Below are 21,388 nucleotides of genomic sequence, written 5' to 3'. Positions count from 1 at the left end.
AGAACAGCATCAGGAAGCTGGAAGTCCTCAGATGAGAAGAAAAGGGCTGAGGATGGGTCAGATACTGTCAACCAAGTTCACCCTGAGGTTAAGATGGTTTCACTCCTCCCTTTGTTCCCCAGGGATGTGTTCTCCCACAGCACTGCATCTTGTTCTGCCCACAGACACCCTCAAAGGCATAGAGGTTTTGGTCAGAAGTCTTCGTTTCAGTCTGATCCTGGGAGATATCATGTTCAGCCTAGTGCAGGACGCTCTCCTGGATCAGGAATTGGGGCTTGTTTTGCCTCTGCAGTGCATGCCAGCAGCACTGCAGGGAGGAGACGCTCTGACAGCTTCATACAAGCAAAGGGGAACCTCGGCAAGGTAGGCACAGAAATGTGCAAGGAGGCTCTGCAACTTCATCAGCCCCTTTTGCATTCAGTGAGTGGTATCTGAAGAAAACAGGGTTAGCAGCACTGTCAGTTTTCCACCATTTAAAGCTGTCCAACTCTCCAGTGCAATGGAGACCACAAGAATTTTATCACTGCCATTTTTCATAGGCAGCAGCCCTGGAAACGGAGCTGCAGCAAGCATAGGTTTGTGATGTGGCTGTGTTAAGTTTTCACCTGGGAGCCAGCTGCTTGACTGAAAACATTGAAAACATCACCCCTCTCCCACCAAAGAATGAGACTCCGGGTGAACAACATCCAGCTATGAAAAATGAGCTGGGAACAGTGGAATTGTCAGTTTTCTTACCAGGATGCAAATAAATCTGTGGGGCTGTCAGGCTGGTGGTTCTGCTGGACCATTAGTTTAGCACAAAGATGTTCCACAGGGCAGGGGCTGACAGCTGGTCCATCACCTGAGCCATCCTGCCCCGCCCATAAAAACTTCTTCACAACATGCGATGATGTGTATTTTTAAGCCACCTTACTTAGCATCAGGCATGGTTAAGACACCTTTAGGTGCCCATATGATGTGAGAAGTGTGCCATTGGAAGCCAGTTTCAAACTGATTTCCCCGGCACTGGATTGTGTCTCGGTTTGTCTCTGTGCGATGCCTCCTTTGATGCTTCCTAATGGGGTTTTATGGACTTCTCTCATTGCAGCTTGCCAGGGGGGCAGCTATGGGCAGGGTTGCAGCCGCACATGTCACTGTCACAACGGAGCACACTGTCATCATGTAACTGGGACGTGCCTTTGTAGCCCAGGGTGGAGAGGAGCCACCTGCCAAGAAGGTACAGTCCAAAATTCAAATCTCTGCCAGAGGATTATAGGACAGAAAAATAAAACTTCTCCTCGGGGGAGAAGTTCTCCTCATTGTTATGTTACCTTTCAGCTCATTGCCCTGCTCTGTCGATGGGTTTGTATCTCTGAAGTAACACGGTTTAGTCCGTTGAATAAATCTGTGATGCCGTGTGGCAGGGGCCGCATGGAGGAGCTTTTCATGCTTGGTGTACGCAGGGCAGAGGGGACTGAAACAGAGCTATAGCCTGGAAAGAGACCCGTGTTTGAAGGCTGATTAGGGCAAAAAAGGTCCATAAAACTCCCATTAATGACACTGAAACAAAATCCTTTCTTTTCTGTGTTCTGCTTTACTGTCCCATGCACCCGAATATCCATGTCGTTACTGTGCGCTGTTCCAGACACAGGCTGAATCCAGACCATGTGAAAGGCATCGGGACTTCCAGCCTTGGCGCTTGGACAAATATGTGTGACTCCAACACAAGCCCAACTCCAAGGAGCCTTAAGAAAAGAGGCTGGCAAAGAGAGGCTGTGTGGGGGTTATGTTACACCTCCTAATCCCTGCGCCCGGGTCACTGGAAAAAGTCTGTCCATCCCCATTGTGGAAGGCTCCTTTTTCTGTGCCAGCCCCACAAAGAAGGAGTGGCAGCTGGGGGTGCAGGCGGTGGGGGGCTTTCTGTTCTGGATGCTCCTGGGTGAGCTGGAGTTTGGAATCAGCACCTCCATGTGAGCAGTGGCCACCCTTCATCATACCAAGATGATGCTTAGGGAAAGGGGATGAAAGCTGATAGTGGTAGAGGAATGTATGAATTAAGTGGGTCCTCCTTTAAAACCTAGTATGAAGAGCTCTTTGTATGAAGGAATGAAAAGTTGAGAGGGCACCAAGCTGTTCTTCATGATGACAGGTAGAACACAACCTAAAATTTTCTGGTTTGCATGAAGGACTCAAATACAAAACCAAAGCAAACGGTAAAAAAGCTGTTGTGAAGTACAAAGACACTGTCAAACATACTCTCTTCTTTAATTATACGTTTGGGAATTTCTTTTCTCTTTGGAAATAAGGGGCTAGAATAAGAGCGTGAGGCTGGGTGGGCCATCCTCCCATGACTCTGCTTTTGCAGAATGAATGCTTGCTTCTGTTAGCATCTTTAAAATGTGCCACTCTGTTACATGACAGAGGGATTTTTTCTGCTGAAAAAGTGAGTTTCTACCCATAGAATCTGCTTGTGATGGGAATTAACTGACTTGCTTAATTAAAATCAGTTAAAATATATCATTAGCTGGCTGTGGGTAGTAAGATCAATCTGAAAAGGAGCTGTGATTTTCAATCATAGAATTTTCAGAGGACTGTACAAAGAAATGCTGAAAACAGGGCAATCAATAACTCTGTTCCATGTTGAGAAAGCTGATAGGGACCAAGAGATGTTTCTCATAGGTGCAGACAGAATATCTCAAGGTCATTTGGTGGGTTGTAGCTAATTCTTATTACTTACTTCTCAGACCAGTTTTCACCATTTTGTGTAATTCCTTATCGGTCATGGCCCTGTTGTACCTCCCACAGCACCTCACCATCACCAGAGAGGGGATGTAAGATGGGAAAGGATGTCTTTAACCTGTGTCCTCCTCATGCCCTTGTTAACGGAAGGCTTTTGTTCTACCTCTTCTTTACAGCTTGTCCTCCTGGATGGTATGGTGCAAACTGTCTACAGCGCTGTGTCTGCCATGGCCAGGCCACCTGCGACCGCGTGACGGGCGAGTGCCGGTGTCCCCAGGGTTGGACAGGGGTAGCATGTGAGCTGGGTGAGTCTCATCATGCCCTCCAAGAGGGAAACAAGGTATATCTAGAGACTTTTGGCAAGGGAGGCTTCAAAATCTCTTTCACTTGAAGGCTTTTAGGACCAGCTTGGATGGCTCAATGTATTTCAGAGGCTGTAACTGTGTTCTCTCTGGAACCCTTCCAGTCTGGTCCCCTCATCAGTCTCCCCATCTTGTTTCAGAGTGTGGAGACGGGAGGTACAGAGAGGGCTGTGAGCAGAACTGTAGCTGCCACCACGGGGTTTGTGACCAGCACTCAGGAAAATGCATCTGCCACTCTGGCTGGACTGGGGACCACTGTGATGTAGGTAAGGGCAGTTCCTACCACAGATGCTTCATTTTAACTCCCTTCTGCAGTAGCTATTTCTGCCCAACCACAAAATCACGCCCTTGTCTGAATCATTTTGTCTCTTCTCACTTCTGTTCCTTGTCTGCTAACAAAATTAAGGTATTGCTCTACCTTATGGATACAAGGAAGGACGTATGTAAGGAGAGTTTGCCAGATCAGCCACATGCCGCTTGCATCTCTGTAAGTCATTGAGGGGAGCTCAGCAAATTGGTCCGTAGTGGTTCAGATTGCACCTTCCATGGAAGGACAGTCCAGATTTGATGTATCAGTTTAGATTGATATAAATCCCTGAAAGAGGAAGCTCATAAGCAGTAGGCATCAGACAACTTGAAATGTGCCTTCAGCTTAGGCACTGAGGTGGTGTGATTTTTGCAAGCCACAAGCAGTTTTCTGGTGTCTCAGCCACCAGTGTGACCTGTAAAGCCTTTGCAGTGCCCACCTTCCTTTTCTTTAGTCCTTGCCTTCCCTTCGAGTACTCTGCCGAGACCTGTGAGGTGGAAGGTGGTACGTAGACACAGCACATCCTCACTGTTCCAACCGCTGTCCCTCTGTCTACCCGTAATTGTGTAAATGTGGACTGCATCAGCATCTCTATGGACACCATCTGGATTTGTACTCCAGGTTATGACCAGGTCTTGGCAAACTTTCACATGCAGACTCATTAATAGCCAGTGCTAAATGCTTTTAATACTTTCAGTATATTCTCTTTTAATGACATCTTCTGGGCATGCAGTCTCTAAACATCCATCGCCACAGCTTGTTGGTCAGTGGCAGATGCTTCCCATGCAATGGGAAGAACTGTTGCTCTCCCTGCTTCTCCTTGCAGCGTGCCCCCCGGGATTTTTTGGCAGACGATGCGAGGAGCAGTGTGACTGCGTGCACAGCTTGTCCTGCCACCATCAAACTGGAGCCTGTCACTGTGACAAGGGGTGGCGAGGGAGGCACTGCGACAAACGTGAGTGTCTGCTGGGGGGCTGTGGGGGAAGGTTTAGGTGGGTGAATACATTCCTTTTAAATCCAGAGCCAGTGACAAGGTTCTTTAACACTCACGGTGCTCTGAGGGGTCGAGTCTGGAGGTGCTCACGGGGCTGGGTGCAGGAGATCCATGGAGGGTGTGGATCTTTACACCATCCTGCCTGGTCCTAGCCCTGTGCCCTAACAAGGATTGGTTACACCATTGCAGCTTGCTTGCCAGGCCACTACGGCGTGGGCTGTGCCCAGCGGTGCCGGTGTCCCCCAGGCAGCCCCTGCTACCACTTGACAGGCGAGTGCGGTTGTCCTCCAGGATTCACAGGCTTCAGCTGTGAGAAAAGTAAGTTTGTTACAAGAATTCAAACATTTCCCTTGTAAATTAATTAAGAAATTATTTTCTTAACTAAAAACTTGGTGATATAATGCCTGAAGAGGTAGGAAAAGATGTGACAGCAGAGAAGATGGACGAGGGCAGCTTGACATTTGCCCAAATGGTTTGGCTGGTTCCAACCTCAGTGGCTGGCACAGTTTGGGCTGGCAGGCTTTACCCTCTCTCTGGGATCTAAGCTGGATCAAAATAGACTGAGGAGGTGACAGCTGAGCCTGGTTCCCACCCACAGCTATCACTGTGCTGTTGTAAAGCAGCAGCTCTGCTTTTTGTTGGCCTTGTCCCGGTGAGAGACCGTCTATTCCTGCTGTCAGACCTCGTGGAAATGTCATTATCTGGTTTTTCTTCAGTGTTGGGTTTGGCTGTCTGGAGCGGCCTTTGAGGCTCGTTCTGTGACCCCAGCTGCATGAGTTGGACTCTGTTCTTCTTCACAATGTTCTGCCCCAGCGCCGCTTTCGCAAAAACCCAACAAATGAAAACGACTTAGTGGAATTGACATTGGTGTCCCATGTCACCTGCTAAAGGACTCTAAATCCTGACCCAGGGCAACTTAATGGAAGTGAGGTGTAAGAATTAGACGTGGAAAGCCCAAACCCTGTAGGCAGTGTGGCTGTCAGCAGGCAAAATGAAACCCACAAAGGTGTTGGTGCTACAGCAGCTTTGCAAGTTTAAACTCTCTGCAAAAGGTAGAATGTCTTTATCCACGCGCCTGGTCCCTTGTGAATTATGCTGTTATTTTAGTCAATTTTACCTGACATTTCCCTATGATTTTTTTCTAGTGACAAGAAAATTGTATCTGGCCCTTGACAGTCGGGCACAAATTGACTGAACGAAACAAAATCAAGCAGTGAAGTAACCCCCAAGTAAATGTAATAAATCCAAAGTCCCGGAGGAGAGCGTCGTTCTGTAGGCAGGGATTTTATTTAATAAATTTGAGCTTGCTCTTTGTTTGAGTGCTATATTTACCAAGACAAATTTAATTTATTGGTTTACATTTCCTCTTCCCCGAGCTTGTCCACCGGGCACGTATGGTAAGAACTGCAATGGAGTATGTCAGTGCTCTGCTGAGAATGAGGAATGTCACCCGGTGACTGGCGACTGCACGTGCCGCCCTGGGTACTTTGGGGCCCGCTGCGACCTCCGTGAGTATCGGTTTTGGGCTGCCCACTTGTGTGTCTGTGTCCTGATGCCTTGAGTTCATCTGTGTCAGTACCTTCAGCATTGACTGATGTAAAGCAAACGTCCTTGGATTAGCTTATAATAGTAAAAATATCTGTATTATTATGAGGCATTCATGAATTTTTAATTTTTTTTTTCTTTTAGGATTAATTTCCTAGCCCAATTCTTTCCAATTTCATTTCATGCTGAAGAATATCAATGTCATTCTTGGTACTCACACCTCTCATCTTCAGCTACACCTGGATATTGCATAGCTGTCTCATTTCCAAACACCTAGGCCAAAATACTTCCCGAAATCTCAGCGTGCTCAAGTAAGGACAAATGGTTATTAGAAAACAACGAGCTGCAATTGGCAGTAAATCAGTGTGATTCATAAAGTCACTTAAGTTGTAGGGCCTTCTGAGGAACAATCAAATCAAACAAATTGTTACTCTGGATTGAAAAATGGGGACTCGTGTAGTGGACAAAATGCCAATTGGCCAAACTCTCCATCGTAAAAAATATTCCCAGACCCACAGGCCTCATGCTGGTATTTTAGGACATCTGTAAAGTTGTTCCTGGTGGAATGTGGGAACTGATAAGAAACATATACCAAAGTATCCAAAAAAGGAGACAGATAATTACCTTTTTATTTACAACTTCAATTTATTTTTTCTATACTCCATGGCTTGTAGTGATTTTTTTTTTTAAGAAAAAAGCTTTTTCTTTGGCAAGTGCTGATTTTCTGAGGAAAAATCCAGTGTGTCTTTTCAGTTGGTTTGCTCTTCTGGGTGACAGTTTGGATACAAAGGGCAGCTGCTATGTGTGTAGCTCTAGAAAGGGTTAAACCTGTGCTTTATTCTTCAATTAAAACCAGGAATAAGTCTCGCTTTAGAGATGGGCATTTGCAATACCATCACATCATCACAAATTATTCTTTTAAACATAAATGGAAATGTAAGGATTGATTCTCTCTTCTTTCAGACATCAGTTCTCGCTGTAAGTGAGGTGGAAATCCAGCCTTCAAAATTGAGGCTGGAGTCATCTGGATACATTATACATTAGATTATAATAAATATTATAATAGAAAAGTAGTGGAGATTAACTATTTAACAGTATCATGTTTAAAGACTTCTTTATGGTTAGCCTATTACTTTTATATAGCAATCTTTCAGTAGTTGTTACATGTGCATAGTCCTGAACCTCTGTAGATTATAGTAAATGTCCTCGAGCTTGCTGAGATCCTTGAGATTTTGCTTCAGAATTTAAAAATTAAACCATTAATAAATGCACTGGAGTTCTGACATTGCAGAATGAAATCCATGTTTCGTTGTATTCAGAGAGGACTTTGCCACGGGCTCCTGCATAGCCAGGATTAAACATGTGAACTTTCATGGTGTTGTGTTCTCTTAGGTCCCAGAAACATGTGGTATCTCACACAGCAAGTTCTCACTTAATAAATACAGCTTTGTTAATTGTTTGTGGGGGAGATTAAAGAGTGGTGGAGAAGCATCCTCTGACAGTGTTTGATAACCAGGGATAGTTAGCAGAATTTTGGTGGAAATACTTCTTGCTCCCACTGTCCTCACTAGAGAGAGACCTGGGGCTGCTCCAGGATGAAGAAGCTTTCGACAGAATATTAAAAACAGCATAGGGAGCTGCTCCCAAAGAAGTGAAATGGGCTTCAGTCCAGTCAACATGTGGTTGGATGCTGCTGGAAACAGTTTCTGGCAACTACTGCCGTATTTATAGTACTGTGAAAAAAGGTTCAAGAAAGTATCTATAAAAGGTGTAGTTGGCTGGGAAGTCGAATTTCCAGGAGCCAAGAGCAATGAGGCTTTCATGTTCTCAAATTTTGGAGTGAAGAGCTGAAACAGTCTCTTGGCAGGATCCAGAGGAAGCAGACGAACTAGCAATAAGGTTCCCATCAATTGTCCATAACTTGGTGGACAGACAGATCTATTTGAGTGAAGTTATGACTAAAAAGCAGTAAGTGATGGTGTAGGAGATTAAAATAAAAACACCTCTGTGGTACATCTCTGTGACATTTACTGGGCTGGGAGAACCCTGAGCCAGAAAGACCTCACCAGCTTCACTTCCAAGACGTAGGTAACAAGATGTTTCAGAAGTGATTTTTTTTGACAATGCAATTAATAATATCAATTAAGAATAGACCTAGTGTATGCAGTTGGTATGGAAATATATGGGAGCCCTTGGGTTGTGGCAAACCCACACAAACCAGAAGGAAAAACAAAAAATCAGGAAATGAGTTAGAACTCTGGCTGCTCCTCCTGCCATGCTCAGGAAAGTCAGATGCACGGGAAACTGTTAAATTAGAAAGCGTCTTTATGAGATAACTGGTGGCTGGAGGCTAGCCCTCTCCATAAAGGCAATGCCTGCTTAAATGGCAGGATGCTCTGTGAATTGCCCCAACTATCTGCATAGTTCTTCTGCAAAGTGGTAGCAGATGAGATGGCCTTGTTAATAACCACATGAACATCACAGCTAATGTTTGCCCTGCTTTGTGCTGCTCCCCGTGGAACCCCAAGGGCAAATACATTGTTAAGGTGGGAGTTGCCGCCCCCCTTCCACCAGCAGAGATGCTCTTGCTAGTCTAGAGCAGAAGAAGGCCTCTAAAAGCTTCGCCAGGGAGAAGCAGAGCTTTTGGGAGTGTGGGAAACAGGATTAAAAGAAAAAGAGGAAACCCAAATGATGACCAAAAGGAACGGGAGGAGGAAAAGACAAAAGATTCCAATTAAATCATTGAACCTGGGTGTGTCCTTAACTCTGTGTCGTGGTGAAACAGATGTTGCAGGGCTCACTCTTTGACGCTGGAGTTTGTGCATGAAAAAGATTTTCTGTACTGACAGATGGAAACACTGATGACAAAGTATTCATTGAGAAAAAGCCATGGTTGAGAAGGGCTGGGGAAAGTATCTGCACATTATAAAAGTGTGTATCTGTTTAGTCCTGATGACCTGCTATCCTGATTTGAGCAGAAGCCAGTTTTTAGTTTTATATTAAAAGTAACCTCTTTAAAGCTTCACCACGAGCTCTACCTCTCTATTGAATAGGTCAAAAAATCCAGAGGTTTCTCCAGCCACTCAGACAGTGCTTTCACACTTTTAGAAAAGAGAGGAAAATGTATGGAGTTATTTATGCTCAGATTGCAAGAGATCTGTTACTGGGAAATGTGTGGAAATAGATCTTCAAATGGATTTGCAAAGTAGCCATAGGTTTCCTTTTTCCAGGGGAAGAGAAGGAAGAAGGGAAGCAGAGAAGTGACATATAGAGGTGGTAGCACTAGTGTAACTCTTCAATGATGCTCTGAAAGCACCATTTTGCCACCACTTCCATACACTGGAAAACTTGGAGAGTAACCTGCATCTCCAGATTTCAGTGGTGGTGTGTTGGAGGAAACCCTGAGAGATGGAGGCACATGGCTAGCAGCTCTGTCCAGCTCTGTTCTGCAGTTCCAGCCTCCATTGCTAAGGAGTATCTTGGAGACAAGTGCTAAGCATGGCAGATGCATTGATATCTTCTTAACCTTGCATTGAGTGTTCCTTCAACATTAGCTATCCAAAAAGAAATGAGAAATACTCACTACCACCTGGAAAGCCTCTTCAAAGACAGCTCATTGCCACCTAACACTGGCTCAGCAATTGCCCAGGTCTATTGTTTGTTCTGATTATTAGAAATTACAACAGCTTTGTTTTTTTCCTCAGAGAATTGTCTGTCTTTGCATTTAAACCATCTCTGTTTCACTCTCCTGAGAAGGTGTCTTCTGAACCCCATGTTATTTTCATGTGCACATTTTCATCATCTCCCCACAGCCCACTAGATATGCCAGAGCAACGCCAACTCCAGGTTGGAGGGAAAGAGTAGATTATAGAGAAAACAAACTTTCTCCAACATAAATGCTTTTTAAAAGATGAGACATGCCCCAGTATCCATGACTGCCAAAGGGGGCAGAGAAGCCTCCTGGCTCCAACCCATCTCAGGCAAGCCAGGCTGTTGTTGCCCAAAGGAAGAGGGACCAGGGCCCCAAATCTCCATCTCTGTCATAGGAGGGAAAGGGGAAAAGGTTGATTTGGAACAGAAATCCAAGAGGAAAACCTCTGAAGAACTGAGCTTGCTCTTCTTTCTACCATCACGTATGGGGAATGGGAGAAGCAGGCAGAGCCAGAAGCAGTGGGACCAGGCTCGGCAGCAGCAGTTGGTCTGGCTTTCTGGGGTTTGACATTGCAAGTCAGCCCTGCCTTGCTGCCCCTAGGAGTGCTCTGCCCAAGGCAAACATCTGCTTGTCAGTGCCTATTCCTGGCCTTCCAGAAACGAATAGAGTTAGAAAATGAAAATCTAATCTTTGTTGAAAGCAACAAAGTGCTTCTGACATGAAACACAACGGGCCTGGTAGCAACACAGCCTAATGGCTATTTTGTTCTTTTAAAACAGAGTGTCCAAAAGGTACTTATGGTTCAAAGTGCCAAAAGCCCTGTAAGTGCATGAACGGAGGCCGCTGCGACCCTGTGTCGGGGAGCTGTGATTGCGCGCCCGGTTTCATCGGAGCTGACTGCAGTGAAAGTAAGCCAACGTGTGTTCTTCTTTCAAAAAACAGCAGAGAGAGTAATCTGCATAAGAGCTTGTCAGTAGAAAAACAGACAGATCCCAGCTACCTCCTCCTTGAATTGTAAATCAGGATTCCAGCTTTGTAAAAAAATCTCTTGCAAAATATTTTCCCTCTCTTCTGCGTGCGTAGAAGCGAGGACACTCATCCCAGGATTACAACCTGCTTGCCCAAATTTATTTCTAGAGCCAGCTCAGCATGAGTTGCTCAAGTTCCTTCTTCCTGTCCAAAATTTCTAGGCTGAGAAATTATCTCAATGTTTTGCTTCACACTACGGTGCCATTAGTTTCAATAAATGGGAAAAAGATCAAGTTTTGTCATGGCAAAACTGGTAAAGGCTCCATGGCAACCCTACCTTTACTTCTCTGTTTCAGAGCTAAGTTGCATGGCTGAATTCCTGTGCTATTTCTAAAGCTTCAGTTGATTCACAGAAAGGCAATGCTTTAATGTTTAGTAGCCTGTAGCTTTGCTCTTCAGCATAGGACAGCATCAGTGTTAAGGAAGGAAGACGTCTTTAGCTGGAGGGATGAGCAGCTGATACCTCAGTTGTACACTCACCATTTTGGTAGGAATTCTACTAAATGTTCCATGTGAAACCATGGATTATGTTTATGACCTCAAGTAAAGATTCAGAGGATGAAGCAGTTGTGTCCTTGGATGGGTTTTGGTGTCATAGTTGTTGCTTTGGAGCACATCAGTTGGGATAAACCCAAAGCCAGCTCTACCTGTAAGGTCCTGCTTACATTAAAACTTTAGGCTGCCGTTGGATACCCAGGGTGTTTAACAAAAGACTGTGTTTCCTTCAGCTTGCCCTGAAAATCGCTATGGGAAGGACTGCACCCTATTCTGTGCATGTGGTAAAGGTCAATGCAACCCACGGACTGGCAAGTGTACCTGTCCTCCTGGCCAAATGGGACCCAGCTGTCAGCAAGGTAACAAAGGAGGACCCAAGGTCACCTCTTCGGTTGGGCACATGCTTAAAACAACCAGCAAATAAAACTTGGTGCCAAACATTGTTTATAGCTGCGTTTCCCAATGCTTTCCCTTGATAACACCGTGGTTTGCTGCGCACTTGGCCTATGTCCCTCTCCACTCCATCACCCTGCCTTTATCCTACCTGTCTCCTGCCCACACCTCACTGCTTTGCTCTACCACACTTGGTACCGCTGCACTGCTTTCTCCCCAAAGCTAAATTCACTCTTCTCAAGAGCTTTGCGGTCCAAACACCACCAAGACAGAGATGGAGGAAGCGGTGGTTTGTCCCACACGGCGTGAGCAGTTGTGATGGGGGTTGTGTGTGGATGGGGCAAATTGCTTGAGCTGAAAAAGCAATGGATGAGGATTTGCTGAAGAGTTGAGAGCAAGAGGGGTGAACGTGGAGTGAAGCCATGTGAGGAGATAGGACGAGACAGGGAGTATTTGGATGGATGGAACTGTTAATAAGCACAGAGTAGCGTCGCACAGCTCTTGGGAGACACCTGGCACTTGGGACACCATGAGGGGAACAGGTGTTTGTATTTATTCCCCGTCACTTTCGTTCCTTTTGGGGATGCTAGTTTTTATTTTCTTTCAAACTTTGTTAATTCTCTGTAGTGTGTCCCCAGGGACGCTACGGCCCCAACTGCCGCCTGACCTGTACCTGTCAGAACGGTGGCATCTGTGACCACGTGGATGGCAACTGCACGTGTGGGCTCGGCTGGACAGGAAGATCATGTGAGAAAGGTAATTTTCTGCTGTGATGATAGCAGAGGCGTACGGTCAAACAGGGGTTCACTGTGTCTGCAGGCCCACAAAGAGGGACAGGTTTTGCTTAAGACGACACCCTCCCAGATGCATTCATGTCTCACGCAGGACTACCCCTGGTTAGAGCATTAGGTCTTTTTCCAGAGACAGTTTCCTTGTGAGTCCTGCTCTGTAACTCATAAATTCCTTTGCATGGAATTCCTTCTTCTCCTGTCTGACTTCTGCCTTCTTTCGTTCATGGGACTGTTGTTTTGTATCACCTTTCATGTGCTCTTCCAAGGTCGGGAGATGCCCACATCTCCCCCTCTCCAATTGCTCTCTCTTGTGGCTCCCTTCCCTTGGGCTGAACTTCCCCGGTCTTGCCCCCTGACAGCAGCTGTCCGGAGCGATCGAGATCGCTTTGCTATCTCACCCTTGCTTCTTCATGACAGCTCTCCCTGACACAAGACAAAGCACAGTAAATAGGATAAGATCAATTTGCACTCCAGCCAGCAGACTTTTTCCACATCTTTCTGTCCATCTCCCAGAAGTCATTCTGTGTTTCTGTGTTCTGATTTATCTCTTCAGATAAGAAAGGTCTGTATAGTTATGGACTTTAATGTTCAGGAAGCCGTAAGCTTACTAGTGTGACATCAAATAAATAGTTCTGAGATCATATTCAAGACAATGTCATCCTTGCATCATAACTGCCATGATGCAATCTCCCCAACACACACCGCAGGGTCTTAATTTGCAGCCTTTCTTTCACTCACATCTATACAATATACACCTCAAACTCCACCCATCTCATGACACAGAGCCGGCCATTACAGGGCAGTGTCCTTATGTAAGTGTTGTGTAGCAGTGACACTTTTTTAGCACAGTTCTTCTCTGCAGTTGTTTAACTTTGCACCTGAGAAGACTTAGAGACCCACCTTGTGTATGTGAGCAGAGAAGGAGCTGGGTAGACACACACACAGCATATGGCAATCTCATGTCACTAGAAAGAGTGTCACTGTTCACCTCTTGACAGATAGCCAACCTACTGGAAATTTGAGTCTTGATTTCCACAGCAGTGTGGTCTTGACTGTGTTTTGACTAGAAATCAGACAGCTAATCAGGCATCCTTTTTCTAGTGATTAGATTGATGTTCTTGAAAAATCTTGTCTGACATGTGCAGAGCTACAAATCTGATTGTTCGGACGGCCATGCTCATTTAAGCTGGTCTGTCCAGATTCAAATTATCACAATAGCAGGAGGTGAACTTATGCAGAAATGATGCCTAAGTTAACGATGCTGGCACAGTCACTTTTGCACGACTTGGCTTTCGGTAATTTGAGATGTGTTTAGTTCTGTAACAGCAGATATCTCGTTACACATGGGAAGTCTGCTGCTATTACAGAAGTCACACAGTTGTAAAGGTTGGAAGGGACCTCCAGAGATCATCGGGTCCAACGCCCCTGCCAAAGCAGGGTCCCTAGGACAGGTTGCACAGGTCGGTGCCCATACGGGTCTTGAATCTCTTCAGAGAAGGAGACTCCACACCCCCCTGGACAGCCTGTCCCAGGGCTCTGTCACCCTCACTGGGAAGAAGTTCTTCCACATGTTGGTGTGGAACTTCCTGTGCTCCAGCTTGAGGCCATCGCCCCTTGTCCTGTCCCCACAGAGCACTGAAAAGGGGCTGGCCATTTCCCCCTGTGTCCCACAGTTCAGATATTTATAAACATTAAGATCCTCATGGTTTTATTAGGAATCAGAATAGTGCAAACTCTAATGCTAACACAGAGAAGGAAAACCTTCGTGTTTTCTTTCACACTTTTGAAGTGCCCAGAAGAAAATATTGTTGTGGATATGGGGGGGGGAAAATACATACCATTTACTGTGTGACTTTACAACTCGTGGTGCATGTTCAATGCCGACTACACAGATACTCATGAAAAAAAATCAGACTATAGAAAGTACAAGGAAATTTCTGTTTGAACATCTGTATAATACAAAAGATTTACATACTTTGAAATAAAACAGTGTGCAGAAATGCTGTCTCCTCACAAAAAGCATTCTCCTCGGCTCTGCAAGTTATTGTGTGGGCATCGCACCTCTTCTATAGAAGCTGTCCCTTAAGAGTTTTTCTGGGGGAGTTCAGTGGGGTTTTGTTTTTTTGTCTGTTTGTCTGTTTTTCTGCCCGTGTCCCGCCAGCAGAATGTCTCCCAGGGAAGTACGGGTCTGGCTGTGGCTTGGACTGCCAGTGCCAGCACAACGGCACCTGCGACAGGTTCACGGGCTGCTGCCAATGCCCCGAGGGTTACTACGGCCACTCCTGCGAGCACAGTAAGTGGGGGCAGCCGGGGTCCCCGGCCTTCCAACAGTGATGGGGTGCAGGGCTCCAGAGTGGTTGCATAAACTCTCTGCTGGTTCATCGAAAGCTTCTGGGGTCTCCCAGATCACCCAGCTGGTTCCAGACCTGAGTAACTCTGGTGCTGGGGTGGTACGAGGTTAAAAAGCATGTGGCATTATTAGAGTTGATGATACGTATCATTCCTGTCAGTTCCCAGGGAATGTCTTGGAGAATACAGAGGATTTTAAAGGGATGTGGTTTTTTCTTCATAAACTTTCCTCATTGGATGCTTTCATTTGTCAGGGTGCCCCGTTGGATTTTATGGACTAAGCTGTCTCCGTGCATGTGCCTGTAAAAATGGAGCGAGCTGCGATGCAGTGACGGGGCGATGCATCTGTCCCTTGGGCTATCAAGGGGTCTACTGTGAGAAAGGTACTTGTACCCCCAGATGTAAATGAAAAATCCCCAAACAAAAAGCCAAACTGAGCTTCCCTGAAGCTATGTTATGTCGTTATTCAAATGTTTGTTGAGAACAACTTCTTTAATATTTTGAGCTTCATGAATATCCTGAAACACTGAATTTGGGATTGTTTACCTGCTATATATCTGAGTTTTCTCATTTCTTTATAAATTAACTAATCTGGTTCCAATTAATCTATGAAAGTCCTGGTCTCCGTGATGTCTTGCAGCAATGAGTTCCACATGTCATTTATTAAAAAAAAAAAATAAGATCCTTTTACTGATTTTTCAATGGGCTTCTAAAGCTTCCAAATAAGATTATTAACTCAGTGAATGTCAGCCCTGTTGAGTGTTATGGAATGTTCTAGAGAGTCCAGATTAAAACTGAATGTGCCAGTTACATTTCTGGGACAGGTTTACAGATAGCTTTGATAGGTTAGATTAGACATACCCGACATAAAGAGAGTTCACATAAACATCATGCCTACTCTGCTACATTTGATTCTTCATTAAACTTGGCATTTACACTAACTTCAGCTGAGAGTTTACGAGCTTTCCTCTGAGACATCCTGGAAAAACTCCCCTGGCTTAGTGGGTGCCTTGCCATTCAACTGCACCTCTAAAGAAGCGCTCTTGCTCTCAGGCTGCGACAGGGGCTGGTTCGGAGAGGGGTGCCGGCATCAGTGCGACTGCGGAAGAGCTCCTTGTGATCCAGAGACTGGGAAGTGCCTTTGCCCACCTGGGAAGACCGGAGACAAATGTGACATTGGTAAGGGCAATATTTTCTGAGGGCTGGACCGTGTATAGTTAAACCAGTGTGACTTGCTGGTCTAGGTGCAGTTAAAAGGATGTTTGCTGGTACCTGAGAGCACATTGTTTGTAGCAAATTACTCCTTCTGGGTTATCAGCAGCTTTATCAGCAGGTTGTACCTGTTGATTTAACCAATATTGAAATTGATACACACAGGAAAGCTGTTTACAGGACAACTGTAAAATGTCATTCAACTTGAGTTTTGGAGAACAATGTACCAAGAAGCCCACAGTCTTGCAGCTGTGGTGGGGAAGACAGAGGTGCAGATTGGGTATGAAGGGGTCTGGTTGTCATGTGTTTTGTCACACAGGCATTTGTGACCCTGTTCAGACCAACACAAAATGTGCAGCTCTGGGTTTGCCTCCCTGGAAAGGAAGGCTGAATCCCCGTGGAGATGCAGCAGCTATACCTGTCTCTGGGCATCAGTAGTAGTCCAGGAGCATTTAATCTTAATAAAACTCCTTCATTTGGAGCTCAGTTGCTTGTGATGTGTGTTTGGGAATTGCTTGGCCCATGAGAGCAGAATTATTTTGTAACAGGGGTATAAAACAGGTGGGAAAATTGTCTTGAGTGGAAATCTGTCCCCTGATGAGATGATGGCGGGGGTTGAGAGGCAGCAATGGTAGGCAAGGTTCTTGAGCCAGACTCAGACACAGGTATGGTAGAGCAATGCTGCGGTAAAAGGAATTGCAGTGGTTTGAACGTGTGTGAGAAGAGATTGGGTGATCCTAATGCTGCGGCAAACAAGATAGGAGTGAGCATCGGTGTACTCCTTTGGGATGTTCACCCCAGGAACCATCACATCCCTCAGCCCCAGAGTGAGAACTCTTCTTATTCTAGGATAAGCAGGAAACAGCTTTAAACAGCCTGGTTTTACCGCCAAGTAATTGCTGGGAGCTCAGCTGCTAGTGCAACCTGCAGAACTAGAATGGAGAATTAGTGACTTTGCTCTCCACACTGTCCTGTGGTCAGAAACTGAAGCCCAACGTTCTGCAGGCGCTGGTCTGATGGGGGACATGGGCCATTCCCACAGCCAGCACAGTGCTGGGCATCCAAGGGCCTTCCAGAAAAATTTTAGGCAGAACTGGAACACAAGAGGGAAGCTCAGCACCAGTAATGTGAACGGACGTTTTGCTCCTTGCAAACTCCAGGAGTCACTTTTATTTTTCTCAAACCAGCTAGGGTAGCCCCCATCCATGAAAAGCTGTTATGGGGTAGGTTTTATTTGCATTTTTATTTTCAATTAGGCTCAGTTCATCTGTGATATAACTGTGAGCAGCTGTGACTGTGCAGCAGCCATAAAGATAAAAGGCCTGATTTTAATTTGAACTCTGGTAAAGCACCCATTAAACAGGCAAAATGTTAATTAAAAAAAAAAAGAGGAGAGAGAATATATAACAGACTTTTATGGGTGCTCTTTTTCTGTAGTAAATTAACATTGCAGACTTTCAAACAGATGTCTTAAATACACGCTGTTATTAACATGAAAATGTGGTATTACATAAATTAAAATCAGGTCCAGAGGTGTTTGAGGAGACCTTTCCTCATAACGTTCCCTAATTGAAAAGGCCAAGCTCTGAGTACACAGGCAGTTCTCCCACGTGTCAGGGCTGCAGCCGATGTGGGGCTCAGCAGCACCTCTCCTTACCTAAGGGTGCCTGTGTGAGAGAGCCTGCACCTTCCTCATTCACAGGGTGCTCTTGTGAGGTGAGTGGGCTGTTGTTTACCGTGTATTTAGCACCCTGCCTTCTGACCTGCTGGTAGCTTTTCATTCATGCCTGAGCTCTCGACTGCACGAAGAAATGGCAGTGAGGGTTTATCAGCCTGGGCATGAGGTGTATTTGTGTTTGGAGGTGAGACATCCTGGGAGTTTAGTTTGCCAGAAGGCAGCAGGGTTGTGCAATTGGAGTAAGGCATAAGGGTATATATAAAGTGGATTAGATTTCAGTTTTGCATTCTTGGAGTGAAGGATCTTTCCCAGCACACGCAGCCAGCTAAGCTGTGCAGTGTGGAGAGCTGCCGGAGATAGCGTGGATCCAGGATGCTGACAGTAACTTTCCTGAGCAAATCCCAAGATCTTTTCTGTGGGGCTGTCAACCCCTGATATTACACCAGTAATGATTTCCATTCTGGGAACTTCTTTAGGACAGCTGAGCTACAGTTTAGGCAGACCATGCAGGAGATGAAACTTGAAGATCACAAGGCTTTCCAAAATGTCATGTTTTAATGTTAACAGATGTAGTTGTTGAAGCAGCTTCCTCATCCCAGAGAGCAAGGAGGCTAAGAGAGAGCATTCACCCTCTTCCACATTCTTCTGTCCTCCCAGAATGCAGGTCGGACCAGTACGGCCCCAACTGCTCCCTGCGATGCCAGTGTGCCAGCAAATCCCAGTGCAATCCATACAACGGGAACTGCGTGTGTCCAGCTACATGGATGGGGCCAACCTGCAAAGAAGGTAACACAGGCTGGAGATACACAGGCTTTCTTAGTAGAAGAAATCAACCGTGGCCACAGCAGGTGGTCAGAGTTTGGGCAGGAGTATCAGGCCACCACGCAAATGGTGCTCAGAGGCACTCACCGCAGTTTCTGCATTGGGCTGAATGAGGCTGAGGTCTTTCTGCACTTCCATCTCTGGGGAAAACTTCAGAGCCTGTGATAGCAGCAGCTTTGCATGGGTTCTGTGGGTGCATGCTGCCCTCCCAAGGGTCTATGGGCAAATGCTGGAGGCACTGCCAATGCCAGGAGTCGTTCCAGGTGGTTGTGAGGTCTTGGTCAAGCTGAACTGACTCAGTGGTTTCCCCTGGGAGCAGGCTGTGGAGATGTTTCATGGCCTGGTGAAGGACCCCCATGGCTGCCATAGAGGAGTGTACAGCCATGTACAACTCCTTTATGCCTGCCAGTGTGAAGTGTCCCTGAAACAGGATATCCACAGCCTCTGTAAGATGCATGAGGCAGTTTACTTGCTGTGAGTGCCATCATGTTTGATTACTTTTCATAGAGGTGTCAGGTCATGAAGATTCTGGTCAAATGTGATCAGTCAGATAAGTAAATTGGAAGATAGATTTGGAGTGATTTGTGAGTGTGCTCAAGCACTCATCACACTGTCACAAAAGAGGTATTTTTTTATTTAGATAATTTCTCTTCTTAATGAGAGCTAGAACTGAGCGAAAGGTTCCTCCCACTTGGAGTCTAACCACAGTGCGCTGATGGTGATACCATACAAGTCTGGATTTGGTTTAGGAAGGACCTTGGGAACGTTCTGTTTGAGAGATGCTGTATTGTTTTTGCCTGCTCTCTGTGAGGAAGCCAGTGTAACTCCATCCTCTACCTTCTTTTGAAGAGTTCAGTTGATTGAATTATTTAAGTGTAAATTATATAATCTAAATAATATTTTGGAATTAGGTTATACAGACCTGAAACCGTGTTTCTATTTAATTCTCTAGGTGGCCCTCCAAAGCTTCCTTTTTATGAAGAACAAACTCAAGAAAGAGGGAATATTTTTCCAAGAGCTCTACAACAGTAACATTTGGACTAATAAATGAACTGTTTTATATGCACAGACGGTATTTGAATTTGGATATGAAAACAGCTATTCAATTCAGCTTGAATTGTACTGAAGTATTCACACTTCTTATGGAAGACTACCGAGGCCATTTAGTAGCTGGATCCTGTTAAAAAGTTGAATCTGTTCATGTATTTAATCCTAGCCTCTTACCCCTCTGTTAATCTGCTCTGGACGTTCTTTCTTATATATAATTCATTGCTTGAAAACTTGGACGTGGTTTTAATAAGACCAGCTCCAAGAAGTATCAGGTCAAGCAGTATGTAACACATCGATGTGCAGTGAGCCCCACCACCTATAAGTGACTTTGTAAACCCACTTGATATCCGGGGTGAAGTTTGACGCGTGTTTCATGGATTATTATGTCAATATGGATTCACTGCAGAATCACATTGCAACAGAAACTAGTGGAATTGGCCAAATTTATTCCTCTCCCAATAACATACTGTGTTCTAGAAAAACAGTCTAATTTTAAACTTGCAACTGAAGAAGAATCCACCACAGTCCTCAATAGTTGTTAATTTAAGAACATGTACTACGTTCCTTGAGTAGATTGACTGATTGGAAGGCCTCCATCTCTATCTTGCTTATGTCTGAATCAGTCTTCCAAAGAGCATGGTGTCATCTGCCAGACTCTTCTGGCTCTCTGCGTTCTCCCATCTCGTCAGTTGAGTTTCTCTGTGGCTTGTCAAGTTAAACTGTGCCACAGTTCTCATCAAACGGTACCTTCTAATGCAGAAAGGAGTTTTATCTTAGATGGAGAAAGCAGATACTAGGCAAGAATAGACATTTAAAGATAATCTCCCTGTCCTTCACATAAAGGTTTATAATGTACTTTTACTGCACAATAGGTTAAGTCAACTTTTAAAGGTTCTGATACCATTCAAGAGCTGCTGTTAGGCAGTTAACAGAACAAAGACATTTTGGTGCTATTTTGTCTATTTAGACAGATTGTTCTTCAATATAGGACTCGGTCAATGTGAAGAAATAATGTTCTCTATTTTAATATTCTGAGTTAACCAGACTAAAAGATTTCATAGTGCCTCTTTATACCTCTCTTTAGGTTAGGAGCTACAAAATCTGTGTAGTAACCTCTTGAGCTTGACTGTATCAACACTACTGTAGACACAGTAGTCCAAGGAGTTCCAGATCTTGTTTTCACACAACCATTCCCACACAGTAACAAATGGCAACTCTACAAGAGAAGATTTTTGTCTTAGAAGAGAAAGTGACAATAATTGACATGAACATGTGACTTTTAAAGATGGTGGTGGTTGTTGCATAAAGTAACAGTTTTACCCCATGGTTCACCTCACATCTTAACTCCGGAGCCATTAACTCTCCAGTACAAAGCTGGTGACACTTGCTCACCTGGGAGTTTATTTCAAAGTGTGATTTATTGGAAGCAGTACAGGTTTGGTAGGTATTTTTCAAGCTTCATGGAAGTCTTATTATTTTTATTCATTACTTCATAGGCTTTGAAAGTTATCCTAAACACAGTAAAGAGATTTGTGAAGGGGTCAAAATTAATTAACCAACTGCTTTTGGCCAGAAAGTCACAGGGGGTGATGCTGATCCCTTGTGAATGTTGCTGGAAATGTCTCTATTCAATGTAGATGGGACAAAATCATTGTTGTCCCCAAAGTAGACAGAAGTGTGTGGCTCTCAGCAGGGCTTTACTGTCAGCTGTGACATTTTAAATGTTCTTTTGTAGAAGTGCCTAGGTCTGAGCCTACAATTATGTGAATTTGGGGCAATTTCACTGAACTAGAACTGATAAGGTAAATCTCATGTGAGACAATTATATCTAATCTTAGCAACTGCTGGAGAAGAACAATTCAAGTTAAACAATTGACGTATTTTGATCTTAACTGTGCATTTACTGCAGGGCCGAACTACAATGGTAATGCAGGTCTCACAGTATAGTCAAGATTTTTTTTTATGAAACATAGAGTAAGTTATGTTGTAGG

At 44.9% G+C, this 21,388-nt stretch overlaps 1 protein-coding gene across 1 annotated transcript in view; it reads left to right on the top strand.

Annotated features, from left to right (window-relative positions):
• The window catches only part of LOC311194588 (uncharacterized protein), a gene marked incomplete at both ends in the record, with an annotated part of 195,044 nt that extends 175,665 nt beyond the window's left edge, over positions 1-19,379 (top strand). Inside the window, 14 exons of the mRNA XM_084267733.1 lie at positions 1,088-1,216; positions 2,895-3,023; positions 3,221-3,346; positions 4,214-4,342; positions 4,571-4,699; positions 5,758-5,889; positions 10,358-10,486; positions 11,336-11,461; positions 12,123-12,251; positions 14,451-14,579; positions 14,890-15,018; positions 15,689-15,814; positions 18,183-18,311; positions 19,300-19,379. Of these exons, the coding sequence (XP_084123859.1) occupies positions 1,088-1,216; positions 2,895-3,023; positions 3,221-3,346; positions 4,214-4,342; positions 4,571-4,699; positions 5,758-5,889; positions 10,358-10,486; positions 11,336-11,461; positions 12,123-12,251; positions 14,451-14,579; positions 14,890-15,018; positions 15,689-15,814; positions 18,183-18,311; positions 19,300-19,379 (1,751 nt within the window). The remainder of the gene's footprint in view (positions 1-1,087; positions 1,217-2,894; positions 3,024-3,220; positions 3,347-4,213; positions 4,343-4,570; positions 4,700-5,757; positions 5,890-10,357; positions 10,487-11,335; positions 11,462-12,122; positions 12,252-14,450; positions 14,580-14,889; positions 15,019-15,688; positions 15,815-18,182; positions 18,312-19,299) is intronic.
• Between the last annotated feature and the right edge of the window lie 2,009 nt (positions 19,380-21,388).

This window comes from Gallinula chloropus, assembly GCF_964237585.1.
Source record: "Gallinula chloropus genome assembly, chromosome: 8".
Taxonomy (NCBI): domain Eukaryota; kingdom Metazoa; phylum Chordata; class Aves; order Gruiformes; family Rallidae; genus Gallinula; species Gallinula chloropus.
Note: the sequence above shows the minus strand (reverse complement) of the source record. Positions and strands in the feature narration are given on the sequence as shown.